The sequence below is a fragment of the Myotis lucifugus genome, unplaced genomic scaffold, assembly GCF_000147115.1.
Source record: "Myotis lucifugus unplaced genomic scaffold, Myoluc2.0 scaffold_10, whole genome shotgun sequence".
NCBI lineage: Eukaryota > Metazoa > Chordata > Mammalia > Chiroptera > Vespertilionidae > Myotis > Myotis lucifugus.
Window position 1 is genome coordinate 7,623,880 of NW_005871058.1, and position 18,448 is coordinate 7,642,327.

Sequence of the window (18,448 nt, forward strand, 5' to 3'; positions counted from 1 at the left end):
TTGGTGTCAACCAGCAAGAGAAATTTACAGGAATCCACCCAGCGGGGAGAAGAAGGCAGAGGGCCCTCACTCACCAGCTAGGCAGTTTCTCATCCTGCTGGGCAGTGTGGCTTTCCTGTGCCCACCCTCCTTCCTGCCCATTCTGAATTGCACCAGGTTAGAAAAGAAAATGTGGAGAATGCAATAGAATCAGAGGGTGGGAAGCAAACTCCAGGGGTCATTTCAACCATCCCCCTGTCCAGGGCCGCTGCATAAGGCTGTGTGGGTTAGATGCCTTGTTCTAATTCTGTTTTGGTGCTGATTTGGGCTGACAGTAGCCTTGCCCCACAACAATCCCAGTCAACAAATGAGCTTCTGTCCTATGTTTATGTTTCCATCAGGTAAAGTAAAGGAAGATGGCGATCACGTGAAGCTCGAGCCCTGACCTCTGTAGGCCCTTCTTTCTGGGGCTGGAAAGTCACTGGAGAAACCAGCCCAGAGTCGATTCTATGGACAGAGCAGCAGACTCTGACCTAGAAACCCCAGACTGCACCCCCCACCTAAGGACAGCACCCTCCCCCCATCCCTCTCTCTCACCTGCACCAGAACGTACTGGCACTCCCCGGGGAACATGTATTTGAGCCCATCGAAGGTGAGGTAGTGGGCCACGCCGATGGTGGAGCACGTGGCATCACACACATGGTCCGTGCAGTTCCACTTCCGGTCCCGACAGACACTAGGAACAGAAATGGCCAGGATGGTGGGTGTGAAGGGTGTGAGGGGCCCATGTGGGCCCTGGGGGATGAGGAGGCCAGGAAGGAACATAATATTCCAGGTGCCACCCAACTTTTCAGGAAGCCTCAAGAAGTGGGGGGATCCAGCAGGAGAGAGGGAAGTCGTGCTGCACTTCATTACAAGGGGGAAACTGAGGCAAAGAAGGGAACAGGTGATCCAGGCAGCCCAGGGAAGAGACCCAGACCCTCTGTAGACCGCCTGCTACAAGTTTGCTAAAGCTCGGCCTCCCTGGAAGTTGCCTGAGAGTAGCCTCAGGGTCTCTACAAAACAGACACTGCCCAGCCAGTGTGCCTCAGTGGTTGAGCATCGACCTATGAACCAGGAGGTCACGGTTCAATTCCCAGTCAGGGCACATGCCCAGGTTGCAGGCTCAATCCCCAGTGTGGGGCCTGCAGGAGGCAGCATATCAATGATTCTCACCATTGATGCTTCTATCTCTCCCTCTCCCTTCCTTTCTGAAATCAATAAAAATAAATATTTTTTAAAAACAGACACTGAGGCTGCATGCCATCCGAGGCTGATGCGGAAAACAAGACGGGCCAGCAGGAACGTTCTGAGTCGGGCAAATAGTGATGAACCATGCTCTTCTGCCAGGAGAGGTTTTGTGTGCACAGTTATATGGTTAAATCTACAGCAACTTGCCAACTGCCATAACGCCGCATCCCACCGCCCGGTAACCGGAGCTGACATGAGGAAGCCCACTGTGCGTCAGAGGCGGTGAGCTCAGACCTCAGGCCCCAGACAGCTAAGCTTCTTGCCTCTGCCCACATGGGCCTCTCCGTAAAGCCATGCACAGCCCCAAAGTCAGAGACACGGTAAATGAGCAAGGCAGAGGGTTATGTGAAGGATGGCCAAGCAGAAGGGAAAAGAGAAGCCAGCCACTCTCACAAGGTGCCTTTTCAAATGGTGTCACTATACGCACACTCACGGGCAATATGCTTAGGGGGCAATAGAAGGCCAGAGAAGGGACCTCCAACCCCACGCCCTTTGGTGACTTGGTCACATGTACAATGACTGATATGGGGCAACGTCCTCATCTTCTCCAGGCCCCATCTCTCTGAACGGAAACTAACCTCTAGAAGAGTGTCCATGCAGGTGAGCACAGGTGGTGATAAAGATTCTCCCCATTTTACAGATAGAGACACAGAGGCTCAAAAAAGGAAAAAGTAACCACATTCCCTCAGATGCTGGAGGCAAGGGTCAACCTTGGCGAGGTCTGGCCCCCCCGCCCCCCAGCATCTTGACCTTCATCCCCACCCCTGCTGACTCCCCCCACAATGGCTCAGTCGCCGCAAAAGCCTCTCCCAGGGCCTCACCAAGTGTTGCAGTTGATCTTCACCGTCTCTCCGGGAGCATACTCCTTGCCCTGGTGGAAGCAGGGACACCTTTCCAGGGCCACGCATCTGTTTTCATGCCGGACCTAAGGGAAAGCGACCCAAGAGTCTTGGGGGCCACAGCGAGTGACCCAGAGCTCTGCTGGGGAGGCAGCCTCAGCCAGAGGTCAGGCCCTAGAGCCCACACCCAGGGCTGGGCTTGGGGGACACAGGCACCCGGCTACATACACGGATACTCCCTAGCTCAGCTGACGACTCTCGGACTGCCCTCTGCTTCAGACCCTGATGGGGGCACGGTCACCGGGAACCTGAACGAAGACTCTTCGATAACATGTGTCAGAAAACTTTGAGATGCACATATTCTTAGCCCCCAAACTTCCATGCAGATGATTTCTCCGAATGTAAAAGAGTCGCGGTCAGAGGTTAACACAGAATTACTTACCGTTGGGAAAAAAAATTGTAGCAACCAAGTATTCAACAATAGAAAAGTGATTAAATCCATTAAGGACTCACCGGGTGATGGTGTCCATGGAGCTATTAGAATGGGCCTTTGGGAGAATCTTAGAAGATGTGAGGAATACTTATGCTGTTAATATTTAAAACAGGGGAGAAAAAACCTGTATATACATATGGTCCCAATTACGAATTTCAAAAATAAGACTTAAAGGAAATATAGAAGTTGCCTCCAGATGGTGGGCTAGGATAGGGGAATTTTATTTTATTTTTATTGGTTTTAAATATTTTTTTCAAATGTTCTTTAATGAGCAAATACTATGTTTATAATTGAAGACAATGGACAATATATTTAATAAAATGAATGAATGAATTATTAATGCACTTACTACCCTGGAGGTGAAATGCTGGCCACAGGCAGAGATGGACCAAAACCAGAGTCTGGGAACTAGCTCAGGCCGCACATGTGCCCTCCTTACCCAGTCCCTGAGATCCTGACCCCCCCCCACCCCCCACAGAGATGCTCCACTTTCCTGCCCTCCCCCTCACCAACACAGAGGTTACAACATGAGCATGCTATGCTCCTCTCATCGGTTGGGGTAAGGAAGAAAGACTAAGACCTACTGACCCCAGTGGGCTCAGGAAGAGCTGGCCAAACCCACTCTGACCCCACATATAGATCTGCTGCTGTCCCCCCTGCAGGAGGCAGCCCTGGGTGTTGCTCTGGCGTGGCTACCGCCAAGTGATCTAAAACAGCCCTGATCGCCCTCCAGTGAAGGGACCACGGTTGGTTCTAGAGGAACCAGAGGGTTGAGAAGCTCCTAGTCTGGATGGCTCAGGACCTGTGTGATCCGGTCACTCCCCAGACAAGCTTGAGTTCCCAGGGCATGAAACAAGACGAAGCCCTGGGAACAGGTGTTCTTGGACTGGACAAGGGGCTTTCAGGTCAAGGAGCAAAGGTTAAAATTGTGTGTGGGGGGAGGTTGTTGGAAAGGATGGGAAAAATGACCTCCATCACCTTCCCCATCACCTTCCTCAGCCTCAGTTGTTTTCCTGAGTCCTTAGGGCCCAAGTAAAGGGCAGGATGGGGTTGCAGAGAGTGAGGAAGGTGTTGATCGACCACATTCTTGGTAGCTCTTACCTCCTAGGACTACTGTTCTTGGAAGACAATGAGCTTAGTCACCTAGTAGGAAAGATGGCAGCTTGGTAGGGAGGGGATTTAAAAATCTGTCTTCAGGTTTCAAAGGCTGTCACAATTAGGGGTCATTCCCACATCCTCCCAAGCTTTGCCAGCTCTGTTAGGCTGGGGCCTGCCACCTAGTGGCTACTCTAAAAATAACATAAATAATGCATTTACTGGGGAACATGGACACTCTTACAGCTAATGGAGACCAGAAAACAAGCCTCATATCAGAAGCATTACCTGAGACAAAAATGATGCAGGATGCATAGGGGTGGATTCCGGGAAACACAGCCCTCACCTCACCTCGCAGAGCACATGCTGTCCCACCGCCTACAGCAGGCTGGGTAGAGGGCTCCCAGGCCTCTTAGTCTGCGTGTTGTATGTTTTTACCTCTCTTCAAGATAGTCAGCCCATTGACAAAAAAGTTCTGCACACCATGGCTCAGATAGCCCTCCCCTAGCCCAGGGCTGAGTCCCGGGCAGCCCAGCCCTTCTCCAGTGAACATAAAGCTCAAATCCCAGCTTGGCCGTGAGATTAACGCTGCCAGCTCCTTCTGTGCTCCTCTCTGCCCTGATTTATTTTAGTAAAAGATTACTAATTGGTGGATTACAATATTAAAATAGGACTGTATGATTTCACTTATATGTGGAATCTAAAAAACAAAACAAACAAATAGAACAGAACAGAAACAGACTCATAGATGCAGAGAACGAACAAATTGTTGCCAGAGGGGAAGGGGTTAAGGAAAAGGGAAAAAAGGGGGGGGGATAAATAAGAGGCAAAAATTTCCAGTTATAAAATCAATCAATCATTGGGATTGTAATGTACAGCATAGAGAATATAGTCAATAACACCGCAATAACTTTGTACAGTGTCCGGTGGTTACTAGATTGATCGTGATGATCACTTCGTGAGGTGTATGAAAGTTGAATAACTAGGTTGTATGCCTGAAATGAATATAATATTGTATGTTAACTACATTTTAATAAAAGAAAGGACCTTTAGAATGAGGACTGCTATGAAGATTACAGGCATGGTAATGGATCCCTTCATCCTAGCTGCAGGGGAGACAAAGCAAAACTCAAGGAGAAGGAGAGGTTTCCAGGCCCCACTTCAGCAGGAGGCTCCAGACGTGGGAGAGAAGATCAGGTATCACCAACCTGAAGCATTAAAGAAATTCATGGAGATAGAAAAATAAAGGCACAATACAGGTGAACGGGGTCTGGATGAGAACTGGCCAGACACGCGGGGTAGGCTAGTAGAGCAGGCCCTAGGCGGATTTCGTGGCAAGTCATGCAACTTCATGACTAAAATGAAGAGAACCCTCTCTGCCTAGTATTTGCCTCTGTGGGACACCAAAGGGTTAATAAGATAAAGTTGACAAATGACCCTTCAAAGACTTCAGAAGAAAATAGGCAGAAATAGTTGTCACTATTGTTCCTCCACTCGTGACATCTTCAGTAGGAATGACTCACACAGAGAGCATGGCACCAGGTCTTGATCAGCGCCCCCCAAAAATTATGACGTAGGAAGAAATGGGTTTGGGGGCTGTTACTCTTCTCTTAAAAAAGCCCCATCTTCCCTACCCCCATTCCAAAACATCAACACCACACTCAAAATGACCCATTCTTCAAAATCCTTCTTGCCTTCCTACTGTCCTTTACTCATTCTCCCACCCCATCAATCCTTCCAGCTCAATGCAGCTGATTTCAATTATATGTTCGCTAGGAAGGGGGTGGGGGGGGAAGCTGATGAAATAATTCACACTAAGGTGTGAATGACTTCCCGTGAGGATTTATAAGGTTGTAAGCTTCTTTAAAGCTCTTGCTTGTTAACCAAAATGAACTTGTGCTTATTGTATTTTAGTAAGCCTGATTAGCTGACAAATTGTATGAAGTGTAGGAGATATTTTTACGATGGCAGGGGGGCTTTCTTGGACCTTTTTAGATGATATCTCATAGGATTCACAATGCCCACGTGTGAGGCCCACTCTGGATGGGCCCCTGAGCCCAAGCTCTATATTTCCAAAAACAGTGCCAAAGTCTTTCCAGTCTTCATATTGGGCCTGTGGGAAAACTGGGCATCAAAGAAATTAACACACAGGGAAATTAACACACTTCCCAGTTGCCAAAGGCATCCTTGTACCAGCAGAACGGGTACCAGTTTGGAAATGCGAACACTAGATTTCAAAAGGGAAGTGAGCATCTCCCAGACAGTGGTACTACACTTCCTCCACAGCACCTCCTGCCCCAGCCTCCGAAGGGTCCAATCTGGGACTCAGGAGGCCAGGATTTCCATTATGCAACTATGTATCCTTAAATGGCTCTGCTTCCTCTCTTCCTCTGGTCTCCTCCTGTGTGTTGGAAGGGGTTGAAATCCTGGGTTTGGGGGTTCCTTCTCACTCTGCCCCTGGATGATGCTCCTAGAGAGGGTTCCAGCTGTGGCTGGGATGAGGGCTGAACAGTGGGCAGTAGGTTGTGTTTTGCTGCCACCTCCTGGTAGAATCAGGTAAAATTCTAACTTAAAGGCAAGTGGTTCACTCAAGTACCTCTGAAACTAAAGAAAAAGACTTTAAAATTTTCTAGTGCAGCCCCATTTTATTGATCCAGTGGCCTCATAATGTGGACATTGGGGTTTCAAAAAAATTGCTCCCCGTGTCTGAAAATTTACTAGGGCATCCCCATTCCTAATATGACTTATGGCTTTCCTCCATGAACTTCTTATAATAGCCATCTTCAACCACCACTTACTAAGCAACCTCCATGTGCCTGCCACTGTCATATTCTGTCCTCACAACAACCCTTCTAACCCAATCTTAGAGGTGATAGAAATCAGACACAAAGATTTTAAGTGACTTGCCACTCCATTAACGAAATGTCAGGAGCCAGGATTCAAACCTAGAGTTTTTGGGCTCCAATTCAATGCCTTTTTTATGCTGCTTCTCCACCAACCACTTACCACAAGTGTGCCCACCCTCTTGTTCCATGCAAGGAGCCCTGCGCACCAGAGGCAGGATCCAATGGAGGCTGCTACTTGAGGAGTGAACCAGGAAACCTCTGCTCTAGACAGGTGCCCGGCCCTGCTCTCTCCCTGCCCCCAGCATTCTCCAGCAGGTGCTGCTGGCCTTGCAACGAGCATTGAGAGACGTTTTGAAAGGCAATCTTCAACCAAGAGCAGCGCTGCTCAGAGTGTGGTCCACGGGCCAGTGTCGGTCTGTGATGATGTCAGCACAGACTGGAGAGGAGGTGTTTAGAAAATCACACGCCAATCTGACTGAGTAATATACACCTGGTGTAGCTATAAAAATCAAAGGGGTCATATGTTATATGTAATTGCTTTTTTTGTTTCGTGTTTCTGATTATTCTATTATATTTAGAAAAGCTTTGGTCCACAACAGATTGGAAATTTAAGAAAATGGGCCCTTTCTGTTTCTCCCATGGACTAGAGGAGCAGATGGGTATAGCCTCTGAGACTGACCCTCAGTGATTTATGAAAACAATAATGAAAGCTGTTCCTATGATTTGACAGCACTTTCTGGTTTTAAAAGTTCTTTCACATACAACTCCTTCAGGTCCACGGTAAATGCGATGAAGGCAGAACAGGAAGTGTGTCCATGTTACAGACCAGGCAACTGAGACTCAGAGAAAGAGTGGATGATTGCCCAAGAGCAAGGAGCCAGAAAGTCGTGCAGCCTGGACTGAGAACGTGGCCCTCTGACCTCTGTTCCTACTCGGGGACTCTTTCTGCTCTCAGTAGACCTGCCCCACAGGAAAGAACTACTCCCTCTCCCCTTTCAGGTCCTCAGAACACAGAATTCCTGACCTCTCCCCCCAAACCCTCAGTAACATGCCACAGCCTCACCACCTTCCACAGGGGACGGCCAAACAGAGAAGCACCCTTGGGAAGGATGTCCGCACCGTCAGATGGGCCCAAACGGGGTGTTTCCAGATCCTTTTTCTTTGCATTGCGTCCAGGAACACGTGTCCTGTGCAGCAGCCAACACGCTGTGCACTTAATAAATCACCCAGGCCTTTCTGCTCTGCCGAATCTGGCCTCGACAATTTGCACGTTAGTCGGCATCATCATGAAGCAGTTGTGAAAATATCCCAATCTCTTAGACCACGAGCTTTCCAGTTGACAAGCCCCTGAGGCTGAGGTGAGAGACAGACACCCAAAGATGGTCCTCAGGATGTCTGCCAGAGGCTTCAGTAATGCCAGTGAGCTCCTAACAGCACGTCCACATCCTGTACTCGAGGTCTCACTCTCCACTGGGGCTTTGGGACAATCATGCAATCATTGTGGTTATTAATATTTAACCACATGCAATCATTGTGGTTATTAATATTTAAGACTATCTGTATGCTTTCCTTCATGAAAAAAACAACAAAACTCATTGAAAAGAGTCCCTGATGCTGATGCAAACTCCTGAAGGATGTCCCTTTTCTTGCCCGAGCCGCCTCTGACATGGGAGAATGTCACCTCTAGGTATGGAGAAGGGACAGTCAAAATAAGGGGCCTTCGGGGTAAAAAGAGCACATGGAAGCTTGCACTCCTCTCTCCTATTTCTCCTCCTCCTTACATACCTCTTTGAACAGCCTGCTTGTTCTGCCAAGGCACCAAACAAGACCTTCTAGTTTAGGGCCAATCTCTAGCTCCCTCATTAGGAGAGATAGTTCCAGAATCTTGAGAGGCTAAGACAGAGGGGGATGCCCAGGGGAGAATGAGTGGCAGCTAGTCTCTGTCTTGGAGGAGAAAGGGTTGGTTAGAGGGAAGAGATAGACCATCTGCCCTGCACACACACAATGGCAGTCTTCCTGAGGGCCACAGGTGATGGGTCCTAGTGCCTCCCATGGAATATTGGCAACTCCTCCAGCCCTGGACACTGCCCCTAAGCCAAGGCCTTGGGCATCATTATGCCCTTTACAGCCATATGAAAGCCACCTTGCCCCCCTCTTATTTTTGCCTCTCCAACCCCCGCCCCTCAACACTCACTTTGGGTCTGAGGAACTGTAGTCAAAGAAAGCAAGAAGACAAGATGCATTTGAAAGAGAAAATCCAGAATCTCTCCTGGTTTTCAGGGTGAAAAGAATAACATATATATAATATTTTTAACTCAAAACGGCCTAAGATTAAACTTGGGAGGAAGGTTAAGAAGACTTGGGCATGCTCAGACCATGGCCACCATCAGGAGGCACATAGGAGCCAGGTGGCTGCAAACCACTGTGAACCCTGAGAAAGAAGACACCTACTAGGAAGGGCTCCTGGTGGCTAAGAAAATTCTAGTAGAAGTGCCTGTTTTTCACTTGAGTTTTCTGGAAATTCTTGCTTTGCTTCCCATGGCACCTCTGTGCACTAAGCATTTTTGTCAGATCTCATCAGGATCAAACCCAGACAGTTTCCTACCATCTCCCTTTCTGACTTTGGCGGCTGACTCAGCCAAGGGACCTCCCTGACCCCTGCCCCCGTTACCACTGCCACCTGGTTCCCACCCTGGTTTAACTCTTGTTTCTTCCTCTCTCTGCCTACAGGAAAATGGACAGCTGCCGACCCCTGGCAGCAGTGGGTGGCTCACCATGCCCGGGGGACAGAGGCAGCCGGAGACGCAGCCCGTGCTCATGCACTCCAGGTCGTAGTTCTGGCAGGTTTTGGCACACTCCAGCCCTTCAGCCCGCGGGTTGTCAGCAGGACACACCAACTTGACCATGGGGGGCCGGCAGGACAAGCTCCTTTTACCTTGGAGATGGGAAAATCAAAGAGGCCATCAGTGACTGGGTGAACAGACCTACCTTCTATACTGTCCTGTGGTCCCCTAGGTGCGGTCACTCCATTCCAAAGACACAGAGCTGCCCCTTCCTGGGATGGGGTGCTGCCCTACCTCCTATGGGTCTAGTCTGAGCTGGGTTTCTTGTGTGGGATCAGATGGCAGCCTTGTCTACTCAACTGAGCTTCTGACCTTTGCCTACACTGAAGGTGTCTCTCTGGATCCCAGCATCCCTCTGATGGCCACACTCCACATCTCCCTTCACCCTGCTGTAGTGGGTTGCATTGACCCAAGATGCATGGTAGAAATGTCCAGACCCAAGCTTTAAAAGACCTGGTTTTGGGTGCTAAAAAGGAACCTCTGTGGGCCCCAACAGGACATTCCTAAAATTGTTACCACTAACTTAGTCACAAAAACTTGAAAGGAGCCTTTGTTCACATGTCACCCTTTGTCCAGCCACTGGCCATCCCAGCAACTCTATTTACATTTGTAACACTCCATCCCTTGAGATCCCCGCTGCCCTCCCTGCTTTCTCATTCTCCACCTGACCACCATCTGATATACTATATATTTTACTTATTTCCCACCCCATCCACTAGAATATGTGCTCCATGAGCACAGTTTCTTGTCTACTTTGTTCATTGAAATATATCATATTTCCTGACAATTAGCAGGTATAGTGTCTGATTGAATAAATAATGACAGCAGATGGCTGATACAGACCCTTTCTTTCAAAAATCCTGATGCACTTCATAGCATGTATATCTTACTAGACATACCACTTAAAATCTCCTGTGGGCACTAAATCAATATTTTTTATTGATTTCAGAGAGGAAGGGAGAGGGAAAGAGAGAGAGGAACATCAATGATGAGAGAGAATCATTGATTGGCTGCCTCCTGCATGCTCCCCTAGTTGGAATCGAGCCAGCAACCCGGGCATGTGGCCTTGATTGGAATCAAACCTGGGACCTTTTCGTCTGCAGGCCAATGCTCTATCCACCAAGCCAAACCAGCTAGGGCTCTAGCCTTATTTTTATATGGAAACTTTTTGTTGAGAAATTGAAACCCTAAAAGATTAAATGGCTTTTCCTAGTCACACAACATTTTAGGAATTTCCTGACTTTGAAAAGGATGATCCCTTCCAGTGACTAGATTAGAAGACTCTGAGCATTAAAGATAGACCCAAGAGCCACAATGAGAGGGAAGGGGGAATGTGACCAAGAAGCTACAATGAAAGACAGCATGAAGAAGAAAGAGGCAGGCTGCAGTGACCTGCAGGTTTACTATGGGCTGAATGTTTGGGCCCCAAAAATCCATATGTTGAAATCCTAATTCCCAAATGTGATGATATTAGAAGGTGAGGCCTTTGGGAGGTGATTAGGTCATAAGGATGGAACCCTCACAAATGGGATTAGTGCCCTTATGAGACTCCACAGAACTCCTTAGCCCAGTGATGGCGAACCTATGATACGCGTGTCAGAGGTGAACGTGAACTCTTTTTTGGTTGATTTTTCTTTGTTAAATGGCATTTAAATATATAAAATAAATACCAAAAATATACATCTTTGTTTTACTATGGTTGCAAGTATCAAAAAATTTCTATATGTGACACGGCACCAGAGTTAAGTTAGGGTTTTTCAAAATGCTGACACGCTGAGCTCAAAAGGTTCGCCATCACTGCCTTAGCACCATCCACCATGTGAGGACACAGCGAGAAGGCATCAGCTAGGAGCCAGGAAGAGGACCCTCAGCCAACCATGCTGACACCCTGGTCTCAGACTTCCAGCCTCCAGAACTGTCAGCTATAAATTCCTGTTTATAAGCCACCAGGCTGTTGTGTTTTGTTATAGCAGGCGGAACAGAATAGGACAAGGTCATAAGTTTTTCTTTCAACTTGTGAGCCACCCAGTGCTTGGGACCTTGACCCAGCTCCAGACTGAGAGATGCTTCCCAGTCCATCATGTGGGGGAACCAGTCTTCTCACCCAGGGCAAGCTGGCAGACAAACACATGGCACAGAGCTGGGCCACAAGGAAAGAGAGCATCTTGAAGTAAGTGAGAGGCAGAGAGAGGAGAGGTCAAGCTAGAGGTTGAAAATAGCCCATTTATCTGCCTAAAGGCATTCTCTCCCGGCTACTGGGAGGGCCTATCTAAGCAAGGGTGACCCATAAATGTGAATCTGGTCCCACCAGTGCTGGGCCGGCCCCTTCTCTCTTCCAGGCCTTGTCCTTAAACAGCAGCAACTATTAGGACCTTCGAACTGAGAGAGACAGGTCCAAACTCTCCTCTTTCAAATCCACTTTCTAAAGAAGTGTCCTTGCCAGCAAGTCCTTAGGAAAAAGAAGGCCATTGCAGGCAGGTGTTTTCACCACAATCAAGGCGACCCACTCACCCAGAGCTGCTCACCATGGACTGAGGTCACCATAGGCAAATTAGATTCAGTGGATTCTCACTGAATGCACCTACAGATAATTCAGTCTTTCCCGGGTCACAAAAGGAAATTCTTCCTGCCTTAACAACTTGGGTTCACACATACAAAGAAAGGTGTGTCTAGTCCTGAGAAACAGAAATAGTGGCGATCCTGACCCGTATCTGAATGGACACGCACCTCGTGCAGCAGCCCAGCCCTCTCCCGCCTCCATGCATGAGAAGTCTGGGCAGCGGGAGGAAGCGCCCTTCCAGGGGCCAGTACTCACTGCGGTGAGACAGGGGACCGAGGGGACCGCTGAAGACAATGTGCTGTGGCAACAGGCTTCCCGGGGCTCCGCTCGTGCTGCAGTGCATGAAGCCGTCCTCACAGTAGCTGCAGAGGAAAAACACATCCCAGCTTTGCAAGAGTCGCTACAACCACCACCTCTGTCTCCTGGCCTCCCACTCACTCTGGGCTCCTTTTCCTAGAACTTAGCACACTGTAGCTTGACATATATTTGGGTTTTTATTGGTTAACATATCTTTCTCTCTCTCTCTCTCTCTGTCACTGGACTATAAGATCCAAGAACGCAGAAGCCATGACTGCTCTTGCTCACCATTTTATCCCCAGTATCCAGCATAGGCTTTGCATAAAGGACTCGATTTTTAATTTTTTATTTTATTTCTATCTTCCAATCCCAGCCCTGTCCCCTAACATGGGTATCTGTTTTCCTGGCATCTAGTCTCCTAAATGGTCCCCAATGATCCCCACATCCTGGTAGCCACACCCTGGTATAACCCCCTCCCCGACTGTACCAAGTTTGGTCTGTGTGACCAACAGTACATGGCAGCAGCGACATCCCATATGTCACTTAAGATGAGGTTATAAAAGACTGTGGCTTCCATCTCTCTTGGATTACTCACTCTGGGGGAACCACACCATGAGCAATCTTCTCCTGTTCTGAAGGAGTAGAGATTTTTGTCTCTGTTATGGTGAGTCTACCAAATATTAGTTATATTGGTTCTATTAATATTAGTTATATTGGTTCAAAACATTGGTTCTACCTACTTTTTGCCAGAACTGTATTAGGTGTTGGGGATCTGGGTCTGACATATGTTCTCTACCCTTGGGGAGGTCACAGTCTAGATTACAGCCGTGGGCAAACTATGGCCCGCGGGCCGGATCCGGCCTGTTTGAAATGAATAAAACTAAAAAAAAAAAAAAGACCGTACCCTTTTATGTAATGATGTTTACTTTGAATTTATATTAGTTCACACAAACACTCCCTCCATGCTTTTGTTCCGGCCCTCCAGTCCAGTTTAAGAACCCATTGTGGCCCTCGAGTCAAAAAGTTTGCCCACCCCTGGCTCTAGAAGGATAATCAACACATTTCACTGAAACCCAAGTCTAATGGCCACAATTGCTTTAATACAAGTGTAAACAGCCTGTTGGGGGTACAATAATTAAGAGGGGCTGCAAGTTAATCTCACTGGAATAATGAGAAAAGTTTTATATCAAATGCAACATGCAGACCTTGTTTGAACCTTGATTCAAATGAACCAATTAAAAATAGACATTTTGAGACAATCAGGAAAAAAGTGAACATGGATTGAATGTTAAATGTTATCAAGGAACTATTGTTAATGTTAGGTTTTTATAAATACTATCTATTAGAAATACATATTGAAGTATTTTCACATGAAATGAGGTAGTAGCTCGGGTTTTCTGTAAACTATTCCAGCCTCAAAGGGGAGGAGGGAATAGATAAACTAAGAATGACCAAGTGTTGATAATCACTGAAGCTGGGATGAATGCATTAGGGCCCCTTACACTATTCTCTCTCTTTTATGTCTGTGTGAAATTTTCCAGAATCAGGACATTTTAACTGTTCTCCCTAGTAGACTGTCAGCTCCCTTGGGGCCCACACTGTCTGTTCATCTTTAGATGCCCTGTCTCTAGCCCAGCACCAGGGACTGAGCAGATGCCAAGGAAGTGTTTGCCCAACAAAGCTTCTGCTACAAATTTTTTCTGTGACCATGACAACCCTGCGGAAACTGGCCGTGACAGAGGGCCTGGACGAAGGGCAGCAAGAAGCAAGCACTATTTAGAGCTATTTTTCAAGAACATGCACAAGCCAGTCGGGACAGCAATGCACCACTGAGGCAACACTTCTGTGATGTCTTTTCTTCTGGTTCAAATGTTTCAACCTGAGACACTGACAAGAGGCTGAAGGGGAGAGGGACAAGGAGAGCCCCCGTTTCATGTTCTAGAAAAGGGCCCAACACATGATCGTTGGCAATAAAAATCAAGGAATCCTATTGCCAGCCCGCAGTTCTAGTTTCCCGAGTAGCAAGAAAGTCAGAAGACCTGGGCGCAGTCCCAGCTCTGCTCTGACTTCCTGTGCAACTGCAGACAAGTCACTCCCGTTCTGAGGCCTCAGCTTACCCATCTGTGAAATGAAGGACTTGGGGGACCATTTTCCTTTCCCTGGTGCTTACACTTACCACATGGTGTGGTGGTCTGAGAAGATGTCTTCAGGCTGGAAGATCTCACCATCATAGTAACAGGGGCACTGGGACTTGGGCACGCAGTCTCCCCTCTCATCCAGGTAGAGCCCCGGGGGACAGAAGCAGCCCTCCAGGCAGAGCTCGGTGCATTCCTCATCCGGGTAAGAGAGGGAGCGGCAGGTCATGTTGCAGGGGGTCCCACACTGCAGGTACACCTGACCCTGTGGGCAGCTCAGCGCTAGGAGAGAGGGAGAGGAAGGAGGGCTCAGTGGGAACATTAAGATGACAAGGACTTGGGGTTGCCCCTTGCAGCTGTGACCCCGCCTCCCCAATTATATCTGTATGGTCACTGCTTTTTTTCCCCACTATGAGCAAAAGTGTATCTTTATGCTCACAAATGTCTATTATAATTAGGGATACACATATTTTCTCTGCGTAACCAGAAGGGCCATGCTAGTCATCGCTGAATCCTCAAAACCTGGGACATAGTAGAGATCCTGCTGGGTAGTGAAGCTGTGAATATTAAAAGGAACAAGGATTAATGGGCAAGGGCATTTCTCCCATGATGATAATAACATAATGGCCATAATTTTTTGAGCACCTATTGCATAGCCTGCTCTTTACACAAGTTTTATGCCTTTCACACCTCTTGCAGTGAGTTAGATCTCATATCCCCCTTTCTACTGATAAGAAAACTGTCACTTAAGCTAAGTGACTTGTCAGGGTCATGCCTCGAAGGCAGAGCAGAGGCAAGATGGGAACCCAGCTCTCTGTGAACCAAAAGCTCATGCTCCTAACCATTAGGCTCTAAAAAGGTAACACTCCCTTAGGAGCCATGCTTTTGGGGACACACCAGTCACATAGAGCAGGGACACTCAGACTGATTCCAGCGAAGTGGGCAGCACCCACGTGCCCACAGCCTCCCTCTCCCTGGCCTCCCACATAGAAATAGCACAACAGACAAAAGGCAGAAGGAAGTACGGCAAAGTAGCTAAGAGAGGGGGTTCTGTAACCCAAATTCCTGGGTTCAAGCCCCAGTTCTGCCATCAGTTAGCGAGGTGACTTTGAGTAGTGTCCTCCCTGGAATATGATGACAGTACCCACCTGGATTGTTGGGGCAGTTACGTGAGCTAACGTGTTCAGAGGAATGCCTGGCCCAGGGCAAATGTTCCCTGCTGTTATTGCGTTATGATTACCCTGGAGACGTAGCCCCAGCTCAGGTGGGAGGGGTGTTCCAGAAGAAGGTCTGGGCCTGAGAGACCAGCCCTCCTGGATTCTGGCGGACACATAACCTACCCTCTGTGCTCCCAGCAGTCTCATGGGCACCCCGATGATGCAATTCTTTACTGGGAGGTGTGGGAGCAAACCGCTTCCCTGTTGCCAATCAGCTGTTGTCCAAGAAATGAGACCCTCGCTCTGGGGACACTGCTCCTGGGGCCATTAGGATCCTTCCCCTCTGTTAGAATCCATTTCTACCTCGAAGCCCACTGGCGGAGCATTTCACAGAAGCTGTAAAAGACAGCCCTGCCCTGAACCTCAGAAATGAGGGGGGCCTCTCCAGAGGTGCCCCACAGCCTCCCCTCCTGCATCTGCTCTGGGCCTGGCATTTGAGGGTAGCTGGGGAGGGAGGGGGCTCTGTAACCATATTACATATAGATTTTCCTCTGGACCAGCAGAGAGGTCAGGTCATTGGGTAAATAATTAGGGCAAGGGTGGGTGAAGATGGGGTGTGTTGGGCAATAAAGATGGAAGTCCCTTTCAGTCCATTGAACCCACCATGATAAGGGCGCATTTCACCCATTAAAGGAGCAGCTGGACCCAAGAGCTGCTTTTATGCTCTGACGGGTGTCGCTAGAGCTGGCTTGGAGCCGCGTTAAATGGTTCCTTCCCCAGAAGAATGCACAGCTCCATCTCAGTGTGCTCCCACTGTGTGCCAAGGGCTGTGCTAGGCTCAGGGATGCAGAGATGGTAAAGCTTGGTCCCTGCCTTCAAGGAGCCCACAAAGCAGCTACTAGTATGTGATCAGTCCTTGCTCCATGAGTGTCCCCAGTGGGTGTGACCGCTCTTTCTGGATGGAGTCAGTGATTTAGGGAGCTGTTTTTTTCTCAGAAAGGCAAAGTGAGAAACAGGATGAATCCAAGAGTCCTGCCCACCCTCCTTGGGCTCAGAAGACCAACCCAAGGCCATCTGGTTCACCTCCACATAAACCCATAGAGACAGATTTCTCTTCCGTATCTTAAAGCCTCAGGAGTCAGGGAACTCTCTAATCCAATCTCAGTCCCTATGAAAGCTGTTATCCGTGGAGGCTAAGAACAGCTGCTCTTGGGTGATTAAAGAATATTTCGGTAAGCCCTCAGCATTCTGGGAGAATGTCCTAAAGTAGGAAGTCCTTCAGATGCTATCGCACACTGATCAGGCATCATTTCTAATATTGCTGGACAAGCAAAGCAGATTCACAAACATCACATCATTTACCCCTCATTACTTTCCCCAATTTCTAAACAGCAAACACTCATGAGGACCTAAAGTCTGGACAGGGAAGTGAAGGGCTCAAGATCTCATGCTGGCAAGTGACAGGCAAGTAGCCAGAAGGCCTCAGCTTTTTTGTGGGATTGCTTTGACTCAAAACATGAGTTGGTTCAATAAACCCCATACCTAAACTCCTCTTCAAATACATGATATTAAGTCATTTCACTATTCCTCATAGCTCCTATTTTCCTGCTTCTGTCAAGACCACCAAATTTTTGTCTCCAAACACATCTACCTAGCCCTAAAAATGACAATATCCACCACACCGTATCCTTCCGGAATACCTTCCTCACTTCTATGCATCATACTACCATTCTAGCATGGAAACAACTCTTTTATGCCAAAAAAAAAAAAAAGTATTTTAAAAACCTAACCTAGTATGCCACCTCCAGAAAGCCTTCCTTGGTTGCCCCTGCAGTAACCTAAGTATCATTTCACTCAGTGTGTTAGGAAACTAGTAGGGAACCAGACCCATCTGTGTCTCAAAAAGGAAGATTCAGGTTCTATGCGACTGCCATTTCCTCACCACACTGGGCACTCAGCAATTATCCCCTGAGCAACTACATTAACAACAGAAAGTGAGCACAACCCATCCATTCGGGGGACCGGAGCATGGGGCAGATCCAACTCTCCTGCCAGAACTAACAGGGCAGAGTGAGACTCTAATGGTGTCATTCCACTGCACACGACTTTATACAATGCCCGAGATTTGGGCCAGGAATCCACCGATGTTTCGCTGGAACTTAAGAGCAAAGGATTGGCGCGTGCCTGTCCCCTTGCCTTCATCAGACCTTCCAGGGATGCAGGGACCCACTCACTCCACAGTCTGGCCATACATGCAGCCAACACTAGGTGGCAGCAGCCACAGGCAATCTCAGCTTGGCAGGGACACCAATGATCTAGGCCTCCAGGTAAGGGGTCCAACTTGCCCTCCTGAAACAGCGGGAGTAGCCAGGCTGTCCTATGAGTGAGCCAGTCCCCCCCTACCCCACCCTCCTGCCCCGTGTCCTGCTGGGAGATGGGAAGGCAATGTGGCTGCAAATGAACTGTCCCCACACGCTATGCCTGTCAGATGCCCCTGGTCCCGGTTCAGAATGCAGGAATGTGGACAGAGCAGAGTAAAGGCCACGTGCATGAAGAGGAAGGGCATCCGCGGCAGATTCTGTTGGGTTTCGGGGAGGGGGTGGCAGGCAGGGAGAGCACCCACCACAGAAGCTGGGCTCCCGCCACGCGACGTGCACCCCTTTCCGGGCACAGGCAGCGGCGTAGTTGGCCACGGCGCTGCACAGGCAGTCCCGGCCGTCGGAGCAGGAGCAGACGTCGTAGTGACAGTTCTGCAGGTAGGGCAGCGGGCCCACGGCGTGGTGGCAGGCCTCGAACTTGGGGGACGTCAGGAGAGAGCACGCCTCCTCCGCGAACTTGGCTGTGGGGGAGGGGAGAGACGGGGAGCCGGGCTTAGCGAGGGCACGGCCACGGCCTGGGTGCCCCGCGCCCCCAG

General features: G+C 48.8%; 1 protein-coding gene across 1 annotated transcript in view; it reads right to left on the reverse strand.

Moving 5' to 3' along the window:
* Window positions 1-18,448, reverse strand: part of VWF (von Willebrand factor) — a 117,642-nt gene that overhangs the window by 52,790 nt on the left and 46,404 nt on the right. Inside the window, exons 15-20 of the mRNA XM_006084318.3 lie at window positions 18,158-18,373; window positions 14,419-14,659; window positions 12,201-12,307; window positions 9,317-9,477; window positions 2,091-2,194; window positions 577-715 (exon numbers count right to left, since the gene is read on the reverse strand). Coding sequence (XP_006084380.1) covers window positions 577-715; window positions 2,091-2,194; window positions 9,317-9,477; window positions 12,201-12,307; window positions 14,419-14,659; window positions 18,158-18,373 — 968 coding nt within the window. The remainder of the gene's footprint in view (window positions 1-576; window positions 716-2,090; window positions 2,195-9,316; window positions 9,478-12,200; window positions 12,308-14,418; window positions 14,660-18,157; window positions 18,374-18,448) is intronic.